The 23,653-nt window shown below is 42.4% G+C and overlaps 1 protein-coding gene across 1 annotated transcript; it reads left to right on the top strand.

Annotated features, from left to right (window-relative positions):
- Positions 1-20,700: 20,700 nt before the first annotated feature.
- Positions 20,701-22,782, top strand: LOC309553959 (beta-4C adrenergic receptor-like). The gene has a single exon (XM_082255470.1). It carries the CDS (start codon positions 20,827-20,829, stop codon positions 22,060-22,062), a length of 1,236 nt encoding a protein of 411 aa, XP_082111596.1. The 5' UTR covers positions 20,701-20,826; the 3' UTR covers positions 22,063-22,782.
- The last annotated feature ends 871 nt before the right edge of the window (positions 22,783-23,653 follow it).

Here is a 23,653-nt window from a genome sequence, read left to right as displayed (position 1 = left end):
ACAGTGAACACAATCTTTGTGGGGTGCAGTGAACAAAACCTTTGTGGGGTACAGTGAACACAATCTTTGTAGGGTACAGTGAACACAATCTTTGTGGGGTGCAGTGAACAAAACCTTTGTGGGGTACAGTGAACACAATCTTTGTGGGGTGCAGTGAACAAAACCTTTGTGGGGTACAGTGAACACAATCTTTGTGGGGTGCAGTGAAGACAATCCTTTTGGAGTGCAGTGAACAAAATCTTTGTGGGGTACAGTGAACACAATCTTTGTGGGGTGCAGTGAACAAAATCTTTGTGGGGTACAGTGAACACAATCTTTGTGGGGTGCAGTGAAGACAATCCTTGTGGGGTGCAGTGAAGACAATCCTTGTGGGGTGCAGTGAACAAAATCTTTGGGGGGTACAGTGAACACAATCTTTGTGGGGTGCAGTGAACAAAACCTTTGTGGGGTACAGTGAACACAATCTTTGTGGGGTGCAGTGAACAAAACCTTTGTGGGGTACAGTGAACACAATCTTTGTGGGGTGCAGAGAAGACAATCCTTTGGGGTGCAGTGAACACAATCTTTGTGGGGTACAGTGAACACAATCTTTGTGGGGTGCAGTGAACACAATCTTTGTGGGGTGCAGTGAACAAAACCTTTGTGGGGTGCAGTGAACACAATCTTTGTGGGGTGCAGTGAAGACAATCCTTGTGGGGTGCAGTGAAGACAATCCTTGTGGGGTGCAGTGAAGACAAACAATCCTTGTGGGGTGCAGTGAACAAAATCTTTGGGGGGTACAGTGAACACAATCTTTGTGGGGTGCAGTGAACAAAACCTTTGTGGGGTACAGTGAACACAATCTTTGTGGGGTGCAGTGAACAAAACCTTTGTGGGGTACAGTGAACACAATCTTTGTGGGGTGCAGTGAAGACAATCCTTTTGGAGTGCAGTGAACACAATCTTTGTGGGGTACAGTGAACAAAACCTTTGTGGGGTACAGTGAACACAATCTTTGTGGGGTGCAGAGAAGACAATCCTTTTGGGGTGCAGTGAACACAATCTTTGTGGGGTACAGTGAACACAATCTTTGTGGGGTGCAGTGAACAAAACCTTTGTGGGGTACAGTGAACACAATCTTTGTGGGGTGCAGTGAACAAAACCTTTGTGGGGTACAGTGAACACAATCTTTGTGGGGTGCAGTGAACACAATCTTTGTGGGGTGCAGTGAACAAAACCTTTGTGGGGTGCAGTGAACACAACCTTTGTGGGGTACAGTGAACACAATCTTTGTGGGGTGCAGTGAACAAAACCTTTGTGGGGTACAGTGAACACAATCTTTGTGGGGTACAGTGAACACAATCTTTGTGGGGTGCAGTGAACAAAACCTTTGTGGGGTACAGTGAACACAATCTTTGTGGGGTGCAGTGAACAAAACCTTTGTGGGGTACAGTGAACACAATCTTTGTGGGGTGCAGTGAAGACAATCCTTTTGGAGTGCAGTGAACAAAATCTTTGTGGGGTACAGTGAACACAATCTTTGTGGGGTGCAGTGAACAAAATCTTTGTGGGGTACAGTGAACACAATCTTTGTGGGGTGCAGTGAAGACAATCCTTGTGGGGTGCAGTGAAGACAATCCTTGTGGGGTGCAGTGAACAAAATCTTTGGGGGGTACAGTGAACACAATCTTTGTGGGGTGCAGTGAACAAAACCTTTGTGGGGTACAGTGAACACAATCTTTGTGGGGTGCAGTGAACAAAACCTTTGTGGGGTACAGTGAACACAATCTTTGTGGGGTGCAGAGAAGACAATCCTTTGGGGTGCAGTGAACACAATCTTTGTGGGGTACAGTGAACACAATCTTTGTGGGGTGCAGTGAACACAATCTTTGTGGGGTGCAGTGAACAAAACCTTTGTGGGGTGCAGTGAACACAATCTTTGTGGGGTGCAGTGAAGACAATCCTTGTGGGGTGCAGTGAAGACAATCCTTGTGGGGTGCAGTGAAGACAAACAATCCTTGTGGGGTGCAGTGAACAAAATCTTTGGGGGGTACAGTGAACACAATCTTTGTGGGGTGCAGTGAACAAAACCTTTGTGGGGTACAGTGAACACAATCTTTGTGGGGTGCAGTGAACAAAACCTTTGTGGGGTACAGTGAACACAATCTTTGTGGGGTGCAGTGAAGACAATCCTTTTGGAGTGCAGTGAACACAATCTTTGTGGGGTACAGTGAACAAAACCTTTGTGGGGTACAGTGAACACAATCTTTGTGGGGTGCAGAGAAGACAATCCTTTTGGGGTGCAGTGAACACAATCTTTGTGGGGTACAGTGAACACAATCTTTGTGGGGTGCAGTGAACAAAACCTTTGTGGGGTACAGTGAACACAATCTTTGTGGGGTGCAGTGAACAAAACCTTTGTGGGGTACAGTGAACACAATCTTTGTGGGGTACAGTGAACACAATCTTTGTGGGGTACAGTGAACACAATCTCATACTTCTGAAGCTTTGAGGGTGCTGCCTGTTCTATACTCCTCCTCCTCCTCTTCCTCATCCATCCTTTTAGGTGTACAAACAATAGTAATTGGGGCCTAGTGTGCTTCTGTACGTGTGAAAAACATACACTTTTTTTTGATCATATTTCCTATTCCGCTATTCAATAAAAACCTTTGGGGCTCAATTAAATTGCGGAATAGCCTGTGTCGGTACGTGTGAGATCCACCTTTCCAAGTTTTTGGGGTTCATCTCATACTTCTGAAGCTTTGAGGGTGCTGCCTGTTCTATACTCCTCCTCCTCCTCCTCATCCATCCTTTTAGGTGTACAAACAATAGTAATTGGGGCCTAGTGTGCTTCTGTACGTGTGAAAAACATACACTTTTTTTTGATCATATTTCCTATTCCGCTATTCAATAAAAACCTTTGGGGCTCAATTAAATTGCGGAATAGTCTGTGTCGGTACGTGTGAGATCCACCTTTCCAAGTTTTTGGGGTTCATCTCATACTTCTGAAGCTTTGAGGGTGCTGCCTGTTCTATACTCCTCCTCCTCCTCCTCCTCATCCATCCTTTTAGGTGTACAAACAATAGTAATTGGGGCCTAGTGTGCTTCTGTACGTGTGAAAAACATACACTTTTTTTTGATCATATTTCCTATTCCGCTATTCAATAAAAACCTTTGGGGCTCAATTAAATTGCGGAATAGTCTGTGTCTGTACGTGTGAGATCCACCTTTCCAAGTTTTTGGGGTTCATCTCATACTTCTGAAGCTTTGAGGGTGCTGCCTGTTCTATACTCCTCCTCCTCCTCCTCCTCATCCATCCTTTTAGGTGTACAAACAATAGTAATTGGGGCCTAGTGTGCTTCTGTACGTGTGAAAAACATACACTTTTTTTTGATCATATTTCCTATTCCGCTATTCAATAAAAACCTTTGGGGCTCAATTAAATTGCGGAATAGTCTGTGTCGGTACGTGTGAGATCCACCTTTCCAAGTTTTTGGGGTTCATCTCATACTTCTGAAGCTTTGAGGGTGCTGCCTGTTCTATACTCCTCCTCCTCCTCCTCCTCATCCATCCTTTTAGGTGTACAAACAATAGTAATTGGGGCCTAGTGTGCTTCTGTACGTGTGAAAAACATACACTTTTTTTTTATCATATTTCCTATTCCGCTATTCAATAAAAACCTTTGTGGCTCAATTAAATTGCGGAATAGTCTGTGTCGGTACGTGTGAGATCCACCTTTCCAAGTTTTTGGGGTTCATCTCATACTTCTGAAGATTTGAGGGTGCTGCCTGTTCCATACTCCTCTTCCTCATCCTCCCTTTAGGGTAGGAAAAAATTTAATCGGGCCTAGTCTGTGTTTGTACGTGTGAGATACACAGTTTTTTATCCTATTCCGCTATTCAATACACACCCTTTTGGTGTAAAAAACATTAAATTGCGGCATAGTTTGCATATTTGACTGTGAGATACACCCGTGCGATACTGTTGTTCTTTTGTTCCGCTATTCAATAAAGACCTTTCTAGGGCAAGATCTTGAATTTCAGAAATATGAGGAGAGCGTCAAATAGGGGCCGTGGCCTGGGTCGTGGTGGTGCTGCTGCTAGAGCTCCTGTTGCAAGGAGAGGACGTGGTCGATCTGTGCCAGCTACACGCACAAGTGAAACACCTTCCTCAAGTGTGAGTAGGCGACAGAACCTGCATCAGTATTTGGTAGGGCATCATACGCCTCTAGAAGTGATGAGGCCAGAACACAGAGAGGCGATAGTAGATTGGTTTGCTGCTGACAGTGCCTCTAGTTCCTTCACATTGTCTCCCACCCAGTCTACTGCAGAAAGGTCAGAGTTGGCACCTGCAGCCAATGTCCAACCGTCTTTCACCTCACCCCCTTGCAAATCAGGCAAGCAGTCTGAGCCCCAAGCCATAGAGCAGTCTCTTATTCTTTTTGAGGACTCTGTCAGCAGGGTTTCCCAGGGCCATCCACCTAGCCCTGCCCCAGAAGTGGAAGAGATTGAGTGCAGCGATGCCCAACCACTTATTTCTCAAGATGAGTACATGGAAGGACCATCACAGCACGTCTCCGATGATGACGAAACGCAGGTGCCAACTGCTGCGGCGTTCAGCATTGTGGAGACCGACAGGGAGGGCAGGGGTGAAGACTGGGTGGAAGATGATGTGGAGGACGATGAGGTCCTCGACCCCACATGGAATGAAGGTCATGCAGGTGACCTGAGTAGTTTGGAGGAAGAGGCGGTGGTCGCACAGAGCCACCAGCACAGCAGAAGAGGGAGCAGGGTGCAGAAGCGGAGCGGCCGTGCCCTAGACACTACACCTGCTACTGCCCAACGCAGCAAGGGAACGAGCGCACCAAAGTCAGCTCAAAAGAGTTCTCTAGCGTGGAAGTTCTTTAGAAAATGTGCTGATGACAGGACACAAGTGGTTTGCACCCTGTGCAATCAGAGCCTGAAGCGAGGCATAAACCTTCTCAACCTGAGCACAACCTGCATGATCAGGCATCTAAGTGCAAAGCACGAGCTGCAGTGGAGTACACACCTTCAAAACCAAGAAACGTCTCTGGCTCATCCTGCTTCCTCTTCTGCTGCAGTCTCGGCCGCTCCAGCCACCTCTGTAGTCATACCGGCACCTGCCACCCCGCAAACAGACGATCTGTCAGCAACACCACCACCTGGGTCACCAACAACCATCTCCACAATGTCCCGTGGAAGCGTTCAGCTTTCCATCTCCCAAACACTTGAGAGGAAGAGGAAGTACCCCCCTACCCACCCGCGATCCCTGGCCCTGAATGCCAGCATTTCACAATTATTGGCCTTTGAAATGCTGTCATTCCGTCTGGTGGAGACGCCCAGTTTTAAAAAGCTTATGTCGGTGGCTGTCCCACAGTACGTCGTGCCCAGCTGCCACTACTTTTCCAGGCAAGCCATCCCTTCCCTGCACAACCAAGTGGGGGAAAAAATCAGGTGTGCACTGCGCAACGCCATCTGTGCCAAGGTCCACCTAACTACCGATACGTGGACCAGTAAGCACGGTCAGGGGCGTTATATCTCCCTAACGGCACACTGGGTAAATGCAGTGGCGGATGGGCCTGAGGCGGATAGCAATTTGGCACATGTCCTTCCACCACCGAGGATTGCAGGGCGCTTCAGTTTGCCTCCTGTTCCTAACTCATCCTACTCCGCTACCTCATCCTCTACCGCCTCCTCATCCGGACAGCGTAATACCTTCACCACCAACTTCAGCACTGCCAGGGCTAAACGACAGCAGGCAGTTTTACAACTTGCCTGTTTGGGGGACAAACCACACACCGCGCAGGAGTTGTGGAGGAGCATGGAACAGCAGACAAATGAGTGGTTGCTGCCAGCGAGCCTCAAGCCCGGCCTGGTGGTTTGCGATAACGGGCGAAATCTCATAGCAGCTCTGGGCCTAGCCGGTTTGATGCACATCCCTTGCCTGGCGCATGTGCTGAATTTGGTGGTGCAGAGGTTCCTTAAAAACTACCACGATATGTCAGAGCTGCTGCAGAAAGTGCGGGCCGTCTGTGCGCACTTTCGGCGTTCTCACCCTGCTGCTGCTCGCCTGTCAGCGCTGCAGCGTAACTTCGGCCTTCCCGCTCACCGCCTCATATGTGACGTGCCCACAAGGTGGAACTCCACCTTGCACATGCTGCAAAGACTGTGCGAGCAGCAGCAGGCCATAGTGGAGTTTCAGCTGCAGCACGCACGCGTGAGTCGCTCTGCGGAACAGCACCACTTCACCACCAATAACTGGGCCTCCATGCGAGACCTGTGTGCCTTGTTGCGCTGTTTTGAGTACTCCACCAACATGGCCAGTGGCAATGACGCCGTTCTCAGCTTAACTATCCCACTTCTATGCCTCCTTGAAAAAACAATTCGGGCGATGATGGAAGAGGATGTGGCACAGGATGAGGAGGAGGAGGAGGAGGATGAAGAGGTAACATTTCAAAGGCTTTCAGGGCAGTCATTCGCAAGGGGCTCCGAGGGTGGGTTCCTGCACACACAAACGCCAGGGACACAATTGTCCAGCAGGGGCACAGTTCTGGAGGATGAGGAGGATGAGGAGGAGGAGGAGCTGGAGGAGGAGATGGAACCATGTTCACAGCAGGGTGGCACCCAGGCCAGCTCATGGCCATCACTGGTGCGTGGCTGGGGGGATACAGAGGACACGGACGATACACCTCCCACAGAGGACAGCCTTTCGTCGCCTCTGGGCAGCCTGGCACACATGAGCGATTACATGCTGCAGTGTCTCCACAACGACCGCCGAGTTGCCCACATTCTAACTTGTGCTGATTACTGGGTGGCCACGCTGCTGGATCCCCGTTACAAGGACAACGTACCGTCCTTAATTCACTCACTGGAGCGCGATCGCAAGATGCGCGAGTACAAGCGCACGCTGGTAGACGCGATGCTGCTGGCATTCCCATCTGACAGCGGGGCCACAGTGGAAGCACAAGGCAGAGGAGGAGGAGGAGGAGGTCGCCAACTCAACCAGGGCACCGCCAGCACCTCAGAAGGCAGGGTTAGCATGGCCGAAATGTGGAAAAGCTTTGTCAGCACGCCACAACAAACAGCAGCACCAGCAGCTCAGATGGAACGTCTTAGCAGGAGGCAGCATTTTACCAACATGGTGGAGCAGTATGTGTGCACACGCCTACATGTAGTGAATGGGGGGTCTGCCCCCTTCAACTTCTGGGTCTCCAAATTGGGCACATGGCCTGAGCTTGCCCTTTACGCCTTGGAGGTGCTGGCGTGCCCTGCAGCCAGTGTATTATCTGAACGGGTATTTAGCACGGCTGGGGGTGTTATAACAGACAAGCGCAGCCGCCTGTCCAGAGACAATGTGGACAAGCTCACGTTCATTAAAATGAACCAGGCATGGATCCCACGGGACTTTTCCGTACCTTGTGCAGAATAGCAATGGATACCGACCTTACCCAGCCATTGTTCCATTTTTGCTCTTTCTCACTCTTTTGGGGTGTACCCTCATTTAAAATTTGTGAAAAGAAGCAGTGTTGGCTACCTCGTCCTCCTCCTCAGGGCCAGATTAACGTAGGGGCTATTGGAGCTGCAGCTCCATGCAGGCCCCTACCTTTTATATAGGCCCCGGGTTGGCCATATTCACTGTGACCGCTCTTCTGTCACTTGTAAACACAGAAGTCTGGCTTCTATGCTCGCTTCCCCAGGCAGCACCCTCAGAACCTCCCCACACAGCGCGAAGGCCGGACAAGGAGGGACAGTTGCCGATGCATGGATGTGTTTATGGGCTTCAGAGACAGCATCCCATGTTGAATTAGGCATGCATGGCTGCACCCTTCCTCCTCTGGGTGCATGCCAAGGCACGGCCCTTAAGGCCCTTCAAAATCCTCAGCACCAAGACCATGATGCTCTTAATCCGGCCCTGGTCCTCCTCCACCGCCGCTTCCACCTACACCGCCCATAGGTGTGTGCAGCCTATTGCATTAGGGTGTGCACCCCAAAGTTGAAATACACATGCATGTGTTTGCCTACATGTACATGGCCCCGATACATTACTCTCCCTGCTGGCAAAGAGAAATAGAGCAGAGCAGGTGCGAGGGAGATCTTTCCCATCTCCTCACTGGCAAACAGAGCGATAATGCTATGTGCCCTAGGTGATTAGGGTGTGCCCAGGTACACCAGGCACACCCTGTGCGCACGCCTATGACACCGCCACATCCACCACCACCTCAACCTCCCTCCTACTCCATATGGGCCTCGTCCTTCAGAGATGAAGAACATTGTTTTATTTTTCTGTTTTTTTTTTTTGTTTTAAGTTATTTCCCTATCCACATTTGTTTGCAGAGCACTTGCCATGCTCTTAACTACGTTTTGCTGCCATTTGCAGCACTCTAGCCCTTTCCATTGGTGTTTTAGAGCCATTTTAGTGCCTTAAAGTTCGGGTCCCCATTGACTTCAATGGGGTTCGGTGTCCGGGAAAAGTTCGGTAAAAGTCGGGGACACGGACCCGGACTTTTTTTTAAAGTTCGGCCGAACCCGTCGAACACGGACATCTAGGTGTCCGCTCAACCCTATTTACTATCGCTTTAAGGTAATTGCTTGTGGCCCCCCCAGGTCACATAGACTAGTATCCCCATTGAAAGATTTCCCCTCTATTCTGTTCTGATGTCAACCCAAAATTCGGGACTTTCTTTTACTTTCACTTTCAATGATAACAGGACAAATAGAGAGACAGCAATAAAAACTGACAGGGGCCCTAATCCTTTTCCACTCTATCCAAGCTAAAAAGAAAAAAAAATTGCCTTTAATTTTACTTTAAAGTTATATTAAAAGTGTTGTTTTTTTTTTTTTTTAATAACAAACATGTTGGGCCCTTTTCACACAAGCGGATCTGTTTTCACAGACTCTGCTAGCCCAGCGGGGGTTGCTACATTGATCCCCGCTGAGCAAGCGGATGACAGATGTCTCCACTGTGCAGAGACGGACCAGTCAGAATCCTGCTTTCCACTATGGGAAGATGGGATGAAAATGGACAGCATGTCTGTTTTCATCTGATCCCATCTAATTTGGCCCGCTGGATGGATGGCAGACGTATCGCCATCCATCTGTTTTCAGCAGATCTTATCGCATTGGATGCCAGACAGGTGTCCACACATGTCCGCTGACATCCGCCTCCCCATAGAGTAGAATGGGTGGCCCGATCAACTCTGCCTAAAAAACAGACAGGCGGACCTGATCAGTCTGATCGTTCGAAAAGGAACTAATACTTACCTGCTTTGTACAGTAATTTTGCACAGAGTAGTCCAGATACTTATCTTCTCAGGTCCCTCGCCGGTGCTCCTGGCCCTTCCCTCCTGCCAAGTGCCCCCACAGCAAGCAGCTTGCTATGGAGGTACCCGAGCTGAGCCGCTGCTCTGTGTATCCATTCCGACACTGAGCCACTGCTAAGCTCCACCCCCTCTCTCTCCCCAGTGGCTCACTGACTTTGATTGACAGCAGCAGGAGCCAATGGTCCCTGCTGCTGCTTCTCAGCCAATCACGAGGGAGAGTCCCGGGCAGCTGAGGCTCTCGTACAACATCGCTGGATCGAGGTGGGCTCAGGTAGGTAGAGCTCTGAGAAAGGGAGCATTAGCGGTCCAAGCACAGGGACGTGTCCTCCTCCACATAGTGGTTGACATGGATATGTGATTTTATTCTTCATGTTTGTGAGTATGTTTTTTGGCTTTTTGATAAACTTTTTAAAGTTGTCGAAAGATAATGCACACGGCGTTTGCACCTCCATTTTGTCTGCTTTCAGGTAGTTATTAGAGGGGCTGAGAGGAACTGCTGCACACAGAAGGTTTTTTATTTTAATGCAGAAAATGCATTAAGATAAAAAACCTTCTACCTTTAGAACCACTTTAACTAGCAAGCTAGTGATTGCTTCCCAAAAATTAGAGCAGATGTCCTCATACTAAAAAGTTGAACTGTATCAAGAAGAAAAAAACACAGTGAAAGGCAGACAAATGTATGAAAAATTAATCAAAAAGTTAAAGCGTGCAAATTTGTAGTCGTACTTTGACTTTATGACCAATTTTTCTACATAAATTAATTATTAGAATTTTTATGTGGATAGCACTTTGGTTGTGGCTATCTTTCTATATTGCTTTTCTTCTTGGTATCACATGCCAGCACCTACACCTCAGAATCCGCAGGGAGTGCACAGAATCATGGAAGGAAATCATTGAGGAAAGCAGGATGGAGGACCATGATATGTAGACTGCTAAAGGTAAAAAGGTAAGTATTGGGGTACAGTAAAATAAAAAAAAAAAAAAAGGACTTTCTTGCACCTACTGTAGCGCTACCCTCGTAGGAGCAGTTGATTTTACCTGGTTCTTCCCCAAACAATACAGAGGCTACCAGTCACATAGGCAACAGTCCATTAAATTTGGCTAGATATGTGCGGTTCGTTTAGTTCTGAATCTAAATTCGGACAAACTTTCCGTTATTCAAAAATTCAGATGAAAAAACTAAACTAAATTTGCCCAAAATTCAAATTAAAGTCAAATTAGAAAATTAATTTAAATACAAGAATATAATAAAATAGAATAGAAGTTAAAGGAATAGCATAGAAAAGAACAGAAAAGAACAGAATAGAGAAAAACAGAACTGAATAAAATAGAAAATAAAGGAATAAAATATAAAAGAGAAAAAAATAATAGAATAGAATAACATAAAATAGATAACAATGGAATAGAACAGAAATTAATAGAATAGAATAGAAAAAAATAAAATAGAATAGAAAAGAAAAGAATAGAATAATATAGAATAGAAATTAATGGACCAGAATGGAAAAGAATAGAATAGATTAGAATAGAAAAGAAAAGAATGGAATAGAAAAAAAAAACAATAGAATAAAAGAGAAAGAATATAACAGTCTCCTGAAATTCTAATTTTGAATAGAAAGGATTTGAATTCAAACAGAATAGTATAGAATAGAATAGAAAATGATAGAATATAATAAAATAGAATATAACGATTTTCCGAAATTCGAATTTCAAATAGAATAAATTTTCAATTCAAATAGAATAGATTAGAATAGAAAAGAAAAGAATAAAATAGGAAAGAATAGAAAAAAGAATAGAATAGAATAAAATAGAAAGAATATAACAGGCTTCCGAAATTCGAATCCGGAATAGAATGAGTTCGAATTTGAATAGAATAGATGACAAAAGAATAGAAAATGATAGAATAGAAAAGAATAGAAAATAAAAGAATAGCATAGAATAGAATATAAAAAACGATAGAATAGAATAAAAAAGAATATAACCATCTTCAGAATTTTGAATAGAATAATTTTAAATGAATAGAAATAATATAACAGTCTAGATTCGAAAAGAATAGAAAAATGATAGAATAGAATAGAATAGAAAAGAATTAAATAGAATAAAAAACAATAGCATAGAATAAAATAGAATAACCCTGTCTTCCGAAATTTGAATTTCGAATAGAATAAATTAGAAAGAATAGAAATATAATAGATTAGAATAGAATACAAAATTACTGCAAATAAGTGAAAATAATAAATAATAGAACAGAACAAAATAGAAAGAATATAACGGTCTTCCGAAATTCGAATTTCAAATTTAATAAATTTGAATGCAAATTTTATTTGAAAGAAATTAAAAAATTCAGCCAAAATAAACCTCTGAAAAAGTCTGGATAAGACGCAGTGTGTCAGGTGGGCAGAGCAGTGTGACATCATTACATCAAATGTACCAAATGCGCCATTTTGGACTCCTTGTACTAGCTAACTTTTGATGCTCTTTACTATAATCACACTTGTATAAAGTACTCGAAACCCATACTTGAGCAAAAGTACAAGTGCTCGATCAAAAAGTGACTTGAGTAGAAGTGGAAGTGCTCTATCAAAAAGGGACTTGAGTAGAAGTACTAAAGTATTCAACATTTTTTGTACTTAAGTATTGCAAGTAGTTTTTTTTTATATTTTGCTACTCAAGTACTGAAAGTTAAAAGTACAAGTACTGTGTTATGTAGTTATTAAAGAAAGAAGTCAAAAGTGTTCTCTATCTCCTCCTTCTCTCTAAATCCTCAATCCAGCTAGGGATTTTTCAGAGCAGTGTTGGCAGCTCTGCACATGCTCAGTTTCTATGCTGAGAACTTCCTCCCCATCACATCTGAGCAGCACATTAGTAATAAATAATAATAAATAATAAAAAAATAATATAATAAAAATAATAAAGATTTGATTTCAAGTATATATTTGTATGACAATTTACAAACAGTTTATTGATATTATTCATTTTTACTCCATATTCCAAAGGCTGTTTTTTATTTTTTTATTTTGAACATGTGACCAGCAGCAGAGGACTAGAAGCTCCTCCTGCTTATGTTTCCCTGCAGACAAGCTAGGAAAGAGCTGGGTCCTGTGAAAAAGGTACATTTGAGTACTTCTTTTGTTAAAGCTTTGTAAAATGATCCTATAGCTGATTAGATATGGAAATATGAATGAAAGGGGATTCATGAATTCATTATGCTTTAAAACCCAACTCCAGGCTAGAAGAAAAAATAAAACCCTGCAGCAACCCCCCCCCACTACACTGCAAGAGTTAAATGCTGGTAATGTCTATGAAAACATGAGCATTAATTATCTTACACTCTTTCTAGCGCTGTCATCTTCTCCCTCCAGGCTGTAGACTGTCCCTCAACATCACATACAATGCAGGCTATTAACCCTAATAAAACAAACCTTAGTGCTGCGTTAAATAATATCATATAAAACAATCAAAAATGAATGAATAATAACAGCTGCTAAAACCTCAGTTGTGACAAGTGTGTGCTATACTATAGATAACATGTGAATTATTAATACTGGTTCTGCCTAGCCGCTGGGTGCCGTCACTGTCCTTGCCCCTCCCCTATGCGTATCGACAGAGGGTCACATGTTTTCATCAGGGGATATTCTATTGGCTAATAAAATAAAATAGAATAGAATATCTCCCTGATGAAGACACGTGACCCTGTGTCGATACGCGTAGGGGAGGGGCAAGGACAGTGACGGCACCCAGCGGCTAGGCAGAACCAGCTCCCAGGAGTGTAGACTGAGGGCTTTGCTGGCACGAATGAAATTGCTGTTGGAGGACATTTTGAATGTTTAGACTGGTATGCTGGAAGCACCAGAAAAATGTGAGTAGCCATACTATAGTTTTTAATAAAGATATGCTTTTAAGGGTATAAGCACTATTGAATTATTTTTTCGTATATTTTTTTGTATGTGGTATTGCAACAGTGCTGTGGAGGAGTGGAGTGAGAAGGCAAGCAGTACGTACTGGGGCTAACTGGATGATGATCCCCAGGCCGGGGAGAGGCAAAAAGGTGTTATTAGACCGAGCTTAGGTGCAAGGTCACATCATTTGAGGTGAGAACCCAACTATAAGTGGGGGAGCACTCATCGTGTTGGCACATGGATGTGTTTATTTAACTGCATGAAAGGAGAAGGAAGAGTGAGCACCCTATACAACACGGATGTCGGTGGAGGGAAGGATCATCACAATATATTTACATAAAATTTGCATAGTTGTAGACTTGTAGATATGTTTTTAACCACTTCTGGACTGGAAGATTTTCCCCCTTAATGACAAGGCCATATTTTGCGATTCGACACTGCGTTACTTTAATGGACAATTGCGCGGTCGTGCGATGCTGTACCCAAATAAAATTAACGTCCCTTTTTTCCCACAAATAGATCTTTCTTTTGGTGGTATTTGATCACCTCTGCAATGTTTATTTTTTGCGCTATAAACAAAAAAGAGAGCGACAATTCAGAAAAAAAAAAAAACAATAATTTTCACATTCTGATATATGACATCCCCCAAAAAAAGTTAAAAATCTAAAATTTTTAACATTTTAGGCCAATTTGTTTTCTGCCACATATTTTTGGTAAAAAAATCGCAATAAGCGTATTTTGATTGGTTTGGCAAACGTTATCGTGTCTACTAACTACGGGAAAGATTTCTGTCATTTTTATAGTTTTTTACATTTTTTTACTAGTAATGGCAGCGATCTGCGATTTTTAACGGGACTGCGATATTGCGGCGAACAGATCGGACCCCTAACTGACATTTTTGACACTTTTGAAGGGACCAGTGACATAACTACAGTAATCAGTGCTATACAGAGATGTATAGTAACTAAGTAGAACTACTTCACTACTGTACTTAAGTACCGAAAGTCGGTATCTGTACTTTCCTAGAGTAGAATTTTTTTCTCCTACTTCCACTTTTACTTCACTACATTTTTTCAATGATTTCAATACTTCTACTCCGATATTTTTTTTTTTTTTGTACTGCTTAGTTACTCTTTACAATTATAAAAATTATCACTGCCAAAACAGTAGATGGCAGGTTTCATGAAGCTCAAAACATGTGTATTATCAGCGCATACGAAAATAAAAGCTACTTTATGCATAAATAAAAGCTGCATTTGAAATAATAAAAAACAATATGATGTTCAAACTTTTGACTTCTTTCTTTAATAACTACATAACACAGTACTTGTACTTTTACTTTCAGTACTTGAGTAGCAATTTTTTTTTTTCAAAACTACTGGTACTTTTACTTTCAGTACTTGAGTAGCAAAATTTAAAAAAAAACTACTTGCAATACTTAAGTACAAAAAATGTTGAATACTTTAGTACTTCTACTCAAGTCACTTTTTGATTGAGCACTTGTACTTTTACTCAAGTATGGGTTTCGAGTACTTTATACAACTCTGGTGCTATGAATATTCACTGTTACTGTAATAATGACACTGGCAGGGAAGGGGTTAACACTGTGGGTGATCAAGGGGTTAAATGCGTACCTAGGGGCGTGTTTCTAACTGTATGGGGGTTGGAATCGTGAAATGATCACAGAGACCTGTGATCCTATATAAAAGGATCACAGGCACTCTGTGATCATTCCAGAGAGATGACTGGTCAGCTGTGTTTACAACAGCCGACCATCCTTCTCTCTCAGCGGGGAGCGATCGCGGGTGTCAGGCGGCAATCGGAGCCACCTGCCCCATGCATCGGTGTCCCTGGTGCCGAGTGGGGGCGGGAGCGCACTGCTGGCAGCATGCGCTCGCCCCCTAGCTGCAGGCGCGTGACTGACATAGACCTACATAATTTCATGCAGGATGGGCTGCCTGCCGCAGTAAATTGACAATGGGCAGTCCGGAACGGGTTAAAGAAGCATCTGATTATATCACAAGGATTAATAATTCACATGTTATCTATAGTATAGCACACACTTGGCACAACTGAGGATTTAGCAGTTATTATTCATTAATTATTATTATTCATTTTATTTTTATTATTCATTCATGTTTTATATGACATTATTTAGCGCAGCACTAAGGGTTTGTTTTATTACGGCACTATACACTTCAGTATGAGATGGTGATCAGTGCTTGCAGCTGGCTTGATTGAAATATTATTGGTCGTAGTAGCTCGCAGGATCCTTTGATATAGGCTATTGACCTTATTAATCATGCATTGAAGGCCAGAGTGCAACCACGGCTGTAAGCACCTTAGAGAGGAGGCTTTGTGGGACTGGTCACATCACTAGAGGGACCAATAAGATAGGTATTACGCTTTATTCCTTTAGGGCCGGTTCACATTATTGCGAGTTCGGCGATCGCATGTAATTCGGAGCGCACTGCTCCTTCATTACATGCGATCGGATGTGCGGATGCGAATTCAGCCATACACTTTTGTATGGCTGAATTCGCACTGTATCCGCACCAAACTCGCACATGACCCTTTTTTCCAGCCGCATCAGGATCGGATCGCACAGTGGTTCACACTTGTGCGATCCGATCCTGTGCAAACTGTCAGATCGCACTGTGATATGCGATCAAACTGGGGGTGTCGTTAACATTTAATTGACACCCCCTGCGTATCGCATATGGCAGTGTGAACTGCCAGATGTGCGTTTGCGATGCGGGAACAGGCTGCGAATTCGCAGCCTTCCCGCATCGCACAAGTGTGAACCGGGACTTACTCCTAGGCAAGCATGAGAGTTTAACCCTCGAAGTGTGGTAGATCCCTCAGCAAGGGTCATTTTTTCTTGTGCCTGGAGTCGGGTTTAAAAACACCCCATCCTAAATGAACTATTAAAGAACAGACACATATGGCAACATGACTGAGCTGCAGTAAGGACACAGCGTCCTCGGCACCGCCACTGTAAAATGAAATCTGCAGATATGATTTAGCCACACTTCAAATAAGGAAACACAGAGGCAACCTACACACATCCTGAAAAAGATAGCAAGGGTTGGGTTACCAGACTGTGCAAGATAAATTAAAAAAAATATTTATTTTTTCTTTTATTCTTATACTTACATAATAAAGATCAGTTGGACTCTTTCTTTTTTTTTTATTTACCAACAGAACTGCAAAAATCAGCATTTCCTCCCAAAGGCTGGTATATATTTTCATGAGAATGAACAACTGTTGAGCTGAAACTGCTATTTAGTGCTACAGGAGAAGATAACTGTAAAGCGGACTTTGCACTAAGACCCCATTCACATCAGTTCTGTGCGATTTTCCCACGTCACTTTTTTTATGATAGCCCACTATAGATGCAGCATGCAGGAATTTCCTTTTTTTTTTACCATATTCATTAACCACTTCTGGACCGGAAGATTTTCCCCCTTAATGACCAAGCCATATTTTGCGATTCAGCACTGCGTTACTTTAACGGACAATTGCGCGGTCGTGCGACGCTGTACCCAAATAAAATTGATGTCCTTTTTTTCCCACAGATAGAGCTTTCTTTTAGTGGTATTTGATCACCTGTGCGATTTATTTTTTTTGGGCTATATACAAAAAAAGAGCGACAATTCTGAAAAAAATATATATATTTTTCACATTCTGCTATATAACATTCCAAAAAAAATAAAAAATTAAAAAATCTAAATTTTTTAACATTTTAGGCCAATTTGTTTTCTGCTACATATTTTTGGCAAAAACAAATTGCAATCAGCGTATTTTGATTGGTTTGCGCAAAAGTTATTGCTTCTACAAACTAGGGGAAAGATTTATGTCATTTTTATAGTTTTTTTTTTTTTTTTTACTAGTAATGACGGCGATCTGCGATTTTTTGCAGGAATGCGATATTGTGGCGGACAGATCGGACCCCTGACTGACATTTTTTACACTTTGGGGGGACCAGTGACATTACTACAGTAATCAGTGCTAAAAATATGCTCTGTTACTGTAATATTGACACTGGCAGGGAAGGGGTTAACCCAGTGGTGATCAAGGGGTTAAATGTCTACCTAGGGGCGTGTTTCTAACTGGGGGGGGGGGGCTGGCTTGTGAAATGATCACAGAGACCTGTGTTCCTATATAGAAGTATCACAGGCACTCTGTGATCATTGCAGAGAGAAGAACTGTCAGCTGTGTTTACAACAACTGCCCGTCCTTCTCTCTCAGCGGGGAACGATTGCGGGTGTCAGACGGCAATCGGAGCCCCCTGCCCCATGCATCGGCTTCCCCTCTGCAGAGTGGGGGCGGGAGCACGCTCACTCGCCCCCTAGCTGCAGGCGTGCGACTAACGTATACCTCTGTCGGTTCGCGCAGGAGGGCCGTCCTGCCGCAGTATAACTGTGGTGGGCGGTTGGGAAGTGGTTAATAGCAGCTCATGTTAAACGCACAAATCACAACATGGAAAAAACGCACTGCTCGGTTGTGAACATGTGGTTGATTGACTCAGTTTGAATCTGATCAAAATTGAGCAGAATTTGATTGGAAGGGTAAATATGGCTGCTTGCTTGTTTGAAGAATTGATCGTTTTGATCAAATTGCACATCTATTGGATAAAAAATTAGCCATTAGTGTTTGGTTCGGGGTTGAGTCACTTTACTATTGACTTCCACACCATGGAAAACATGGGGAATGACTTGTCATGGAACTTTGATGTCCAAAGTTGCATGACAAGTTGAACAAGTGTGAATGGAGCCTTAAGGCCCGTACACACGATAAGAAAATCGGAAATAAAATTTCGTCTGACGAGCAATCTGCCGATTTTGGGATTGTTAGTATGGTGTTTTCGACAGCCGATTAGGGATTTTCGTATAACAAAAACTGGATGTGCAGGCTATAAAATTTTTTATCGTACGTCAACACAACGTCCGATTTATCGTTTAATTAGCACAGTTTTCGTCCGAAAAAAAATCATAAGAGCAAGACTAGGCATGCTCAGAAACGAAGGAACACATACAAAACAACCCAACACATGACATCACTTCTGAAGTAGAATTCTGTCGTAGGAGAATTTTCATATGAAATTAACCTCTTCATATGAGAATTGCATGTAACACGGACGGACAGAAATTTGTCTGATAATCTGATCGTATGTACGAGGCTCTACTAAGCTCTGGAGCAACTGCAATTTGCAAAGTGTAGATTGTATTTGCCTTTAATAAATCAACCCCTTCGTTTTTTTGCAATCCCTTGGGTGTGCACAAATTTAACACTTGACATGGTATCTATTTACTCGCTGCATGTCTTTTTCTTATTTTAGAATTTGATCTGTATTTTATTATTGATATTTAATGCTAGCTAGCGTCAGTTCAATTTATCTTTTGCTACCAGAGAGTTTACCGATTCTGTTCGTTTGTATTTTCTGCAATTGGCGCTGTGGTAGGAATCATCCTTTTGGGGGCCAGTTTTTGATGTTTCTTATTTTTTATCTATATACAAAAATTGGGTATCAAAAATTTGTATGTTTGCACTTAAATTTATTTTAGTGTTTTTTTTTTTTTTTCCTGAAAATTTGCATGTGATGAATAACTACAAGTATTGTGCGGCCAACACATAGAATTGCAACTATAACCAATTTTTGTTTTTCAGGGTCTCTTTCCAAAAATATATAGCTATATGTATAAATATCTATCTATCTATCTATCTATCTAGATAGATAGATATTTATATATATCTATATATATCTACATATATATATATATATATATATATATATATATATATATATATGTATATACATATATCTAACTATATATATCTAACTATATACATATATATATATATATATATATATATATATATATATATATATATATATATATATATATATATATATATATATATATATATATATATATGTATTCATTGATAGATAGATAGATAGATAGATAGATAGATAGATAGATAGATAGATAGATAGATAGATAGATAGATAGATAGATAGATAGATAGATAGAATATAGATAGATAGATAGATAGATAGATAGATAGATAGATAGATAGATAGATAGATAGATAGATAGATAGATAGATAGATAGATAAATAGATAGAATATAGATAGTTAGATAGATAGATAGATAGATAGATAGATAGATAGATAGATAGATAGAGATAGATAGATAGATAGATAGATAGATAGATAGATAGATAGATAGATAGATAGATAGATAGATAGATAGATAGATAGATAGATAGATAGATGTAATATAAATAGATAGATAGATAGATAGATAGATAGATAGATAGATAGATAGATAGATAGATAGATAGATAGATAGATAGATAGATAGATAGATGTAATATAAATAGATAGATAGATAGATAGATAGATAGATAGATAGATAGATAGATGTAATATAGATAGATAGATAGATAGATAGATAGATAGATAGATAGATAGATATTTATATATATTTTTATATATATATATATATAGTTAGATATATCTATATCCATATATCTATATCTCTCTCTCTCTCTCTCTCTCTCTCTCTCTCTCTCTCTATATATATATATATATATATATATATATATATATATATATATATATATATATATATATAATTTATAGATAGATAGATAGATAGATAGATAGATAGATAGATAGATAGATAGATAGATAGATAGATAGATGTAATATAAATAGATAGATAGATAGATAGATAGATAGATGTAATATAAATAGATAGATAGATAGATAGATAGATAGATAGATAGATGTAATATAAATAGATAGATAGATAGATAGATAGATAGATAGATAGATAGATAGATATTTATATATATTTATATATATAGTTAGATATATCTATATCCATATATCTATCTCTCTCTCTCTCTCTCTCTCTCTCTCTCTCTCTCTCTCTCTCTCTATATATATATATATATATATATATATATATATATATACATAATTTATAGATAGATAGATAGATAGATAGATAGATAGATAGATAGATAGATAGATAGATAGATGTGTATCTGTGTTTTTTTTTTGTTTTTGGAGGGGGGATTGAAATAAAGTCTAGAAGAAAATGAAATAAAGAAAAAAAAAATGAACGTGTGCAAAAAATTAAAGAATTTCCCGGTAGGCAGGTGGTTAACCGAATCTCCGTTGTGTTTTGTATAGTATTTCTGTCGGATAATAGTAGGAGATCTCGGATGAGCCGGATAGATGAGATCCTTCCCAGACACCACTATCCTTCTTCTACAGATCGGACTTCACCTAGGATTAGAGTGCTAGCTCTATGATTAGAGTGCTAGCTCTATGATTAGAGTGCTAGCTCAGCAGCCCCCTCCTCCTCTATCTGGCGTTGCCCGGACTCAGCTGTCACTTTGGTGCAGCCCCGCCCCCTCCCATCCCGGCAGAGTGAAGTCCTCTGCTCAGTCCGCCGCTCTCACCAGTTGCTCGCTCACAGCCTGACATGGCACAGCGCTCCGACTCCTCCATGGGGCTGCAGAGAGCTCTGCTGGCCCCTGTGTGTGGCCCCCTCCAGGACTATTAGCCGTAGCAGCGGTAAAGAGCCACCATGTCCCTGTGCCTGGAGGACAGCATGAGAGAGACTGCCCTGAGCAATCGCAACAGCAGCAACTACGAGCTGACTCCGTCCCAGAGGTGGCTGATGGGCGCAGCCTTGACCTTGATGATCCTGCTCATTGTGGTTGGGAACTCCTTGGTGATCATTGCCATAGCCAAGACCCCCAGGCTGCAAACCATGACCAACGTCTTCATCACCTCCTTGGCTTGCGCTGACCTCATTATGGGCGTTTTAGTGGTGCCACCAGGTGCCACCCTCCTGGTCACGGGCGACTGGCTCTATGGCACCGTGGTGTGCGAACTATGGACCTCGGTGGACGTCCTGTGCGTGACAGCCAGCATAGAGACTTTGTGCGTGATAGCAGTGGACAGATACATCGCCATCACCTCACCCTTGAAGTACGAGATGCTGGTGACCAAAGCCAGAGCCAGGTTGGTCGTTTGTTTTGTGTGGGCCATTTCCGCTTTGATATCGTTCTTGCCCATTATGATGCGCTGGTGGAGAGATAACAAAAACGTTATTGCCATGCGCTGCTACGAAGACCCCAAATGCTGCGACTTTGTCACCAATATGCCCTACGCCATTGTGTCTTCCACCATGTCCTTTTACGTCCCCTTGGTCATCATGATCTTCGTGTACGCCAGGGTCTTCATAGTGGCCAGCCGGCAGGTCAACTTGATAGAAAAGGACAAAGTGAGGTTCAACGGGACCCCCGTGCCCTCCACCAAAAACAAAAGGACTTCGAAAAGGAGACCCTCGGGGTTGTTGGCCATCAAGGAACACAAAGCACTAAAGACTTTGGGCTTCATCATGGGGGTCTTCACCCTTTGCTGGCTGCCCTTTTTTGTGGCCAACATCATCAAGGTGTTTTGCACTTCATTAATAGACGACAGCGTCTTCTTGTTTTTGAACTGGTTGGGTTACATTAACTCAGGGCTTAACCCCATCATCTACTGCAGGAGCCCGGATTTCAGGAAGGCGTTTAAAAAGCTGCTTTGCTGCAATAGGGCAGCCGACCGCAAACTGCACGCGTTGTCCAAGGACCCTAAACGGAATCAGTACACCTCAAGCAATCAACTGGACTGCGATGGCCTCAAACACCTCGGCGATGCCGAAATGGGCAATGGCAGCCTGAGTAACAGTAGCCGGTGTAGTAGTAGGACTGAGGAGACCAGTCTGAAAAACAGTAACGGACATCCCCACCAACCTGATCAGTCCGACGTGTAAGCCACTGAACGGAGCCTTCATTCCGCCAAGTCCTTTGCCGTACGGCATTTGTGGCTATAGGGAATACCTTTTTTTAATTTTTATTTTTTTCTGCTTTAATATGCACAAGTTAAAGAAAAAAAAATCTTGACAAAGGAGTACTTACTGCTTGTTTCGTGAGTCCCAAATGCTAAGTCTAAGGATTCACTGTGATCAAATTGACACTACAGTATAGAAAAGAGTGTTTACTTGATACTCCTCTTGGGTTAATCCAACAATAGCTTCTCTTTATAGGCTATATTTGTCTTTTATACTGTATTTGTCTGACTACTACTCTACTATAGTGAACATGTATGTAAGATTAGCAGGGCTTTCTAGGAAATGAAAATGTTTCCCAACGGAAATCATTCTAATTTTCTAGAAAATGTTACGCTGGCCATACACGGGGTGATCTTGCGGCTCATATGACCAAGCGTCTTTTACGCCAATCTTGATGTTGATGAATAGTGAGTCATTCATAATGAGTGTTGACTGTACCTAGTATTGGATGAAGAAATCTGACCTGATAGAAAATCTATGATTGGCTTTGCAGGTCATGTAAAGTGCTGTCAGTTAGACAGTTATGTTCTGGATGGGTATAAAAAATCTAAAATTTCCTTCTTAAAAAAAAAAAAAAAAAAGATTCAAATTGAAACGTTAAAAGCAATCCTGTTATTTACAAAGCAAGACTACATTGTTGTAGAGCAGGCTAAATCAATTTACAAAACATTTTGAACATGTTTTAAAACGTAAGCTGCCTATTTTATTTTTATTTTTTAAGGTGAAAGCTTCATGGCTGTTAATCAGAACCCAGTGAATAACACACGTGCAGGACAGGACTTCACTGGCTGCATGCTTGCTTCATACCTGTGACTTGGTATTTAAGCTAGAAGCAGAACAGCTCTGGAGCTTGCACTTTTAACCTAGGTTCACACTAGTGCTGCTGCATAATGATGCATTTTTATAGGTTTTTATGTGCCCTTTTATGTTTGTAGGAGGAGACTGGTTGTTAAAGCGGAGTTCCACCCAAAAATGAAACTTCTGCTTTAAGGTCTCCTGACCCCCTGAGGTTCCACATTTTGGATTTCATTTTTTGGGGGGGAGCGGGTACCTAGATTTGACAGGTACCCACTCCCACTTCCGCTCGGGCTGCCTAGGCGACTCAAGCAGAACTTCTCATCTCCCCCTCCATCCCTGCAATCTTCTGGGACACGTCACAGGTCCCAGAAAATTGCCCGTCCACTCAAGCGCATGCCCAGTGCACACCTGGCTGTGAAGCCTCAAGCTGTCACAGCTGGGTGCCCATGCTAGAGATGCTGGCGCTGCGGGGAGGAGAGGGAGAGAAGCAAGGCTGCGGCCGGCCACATTGCTAGATCCTGGGACAGGTGAGTGTGCGTTTATTAAAAGTCAGTAGAAGCACTTTTTGTAGCTGCTGACTTTTAATAAACACAAAAACAGGTGAAACTCTGCTTCAATCACAAAATAATGCCAAAAAGCACATACAAGTAATTTTTTCATGCGCTCCATTGAAGTCTACAGGGCCAAAAGGGCACTGTGTAGTGTGTAGCATCAA

This window comes from Pelophylax lessonae, assembly GCF_965119305.1.
Source record: "Pelophylax lessonae genome assembly, chromosome: 4".
Lineage (NCBI taxonomy): Eukaryota > Metazoa > Chordata > Amphibia > Anura > Ranidae > Pelophylax > Pelophylax lessonae.
Note: the sequence above shows the minus strand (reverse complement) of the source record. Positions and strands in the feature narration are given on the sequence as shown.

Coding starts and splice junctions, on each gene's coding strand:
- LOC309553959 (XM_082255470.1), top strand. CDS start 20,827: ATGTCCCTGTGCCTGGAGGACAGCATGAGAGAGACTGCCCTGAGCAAT.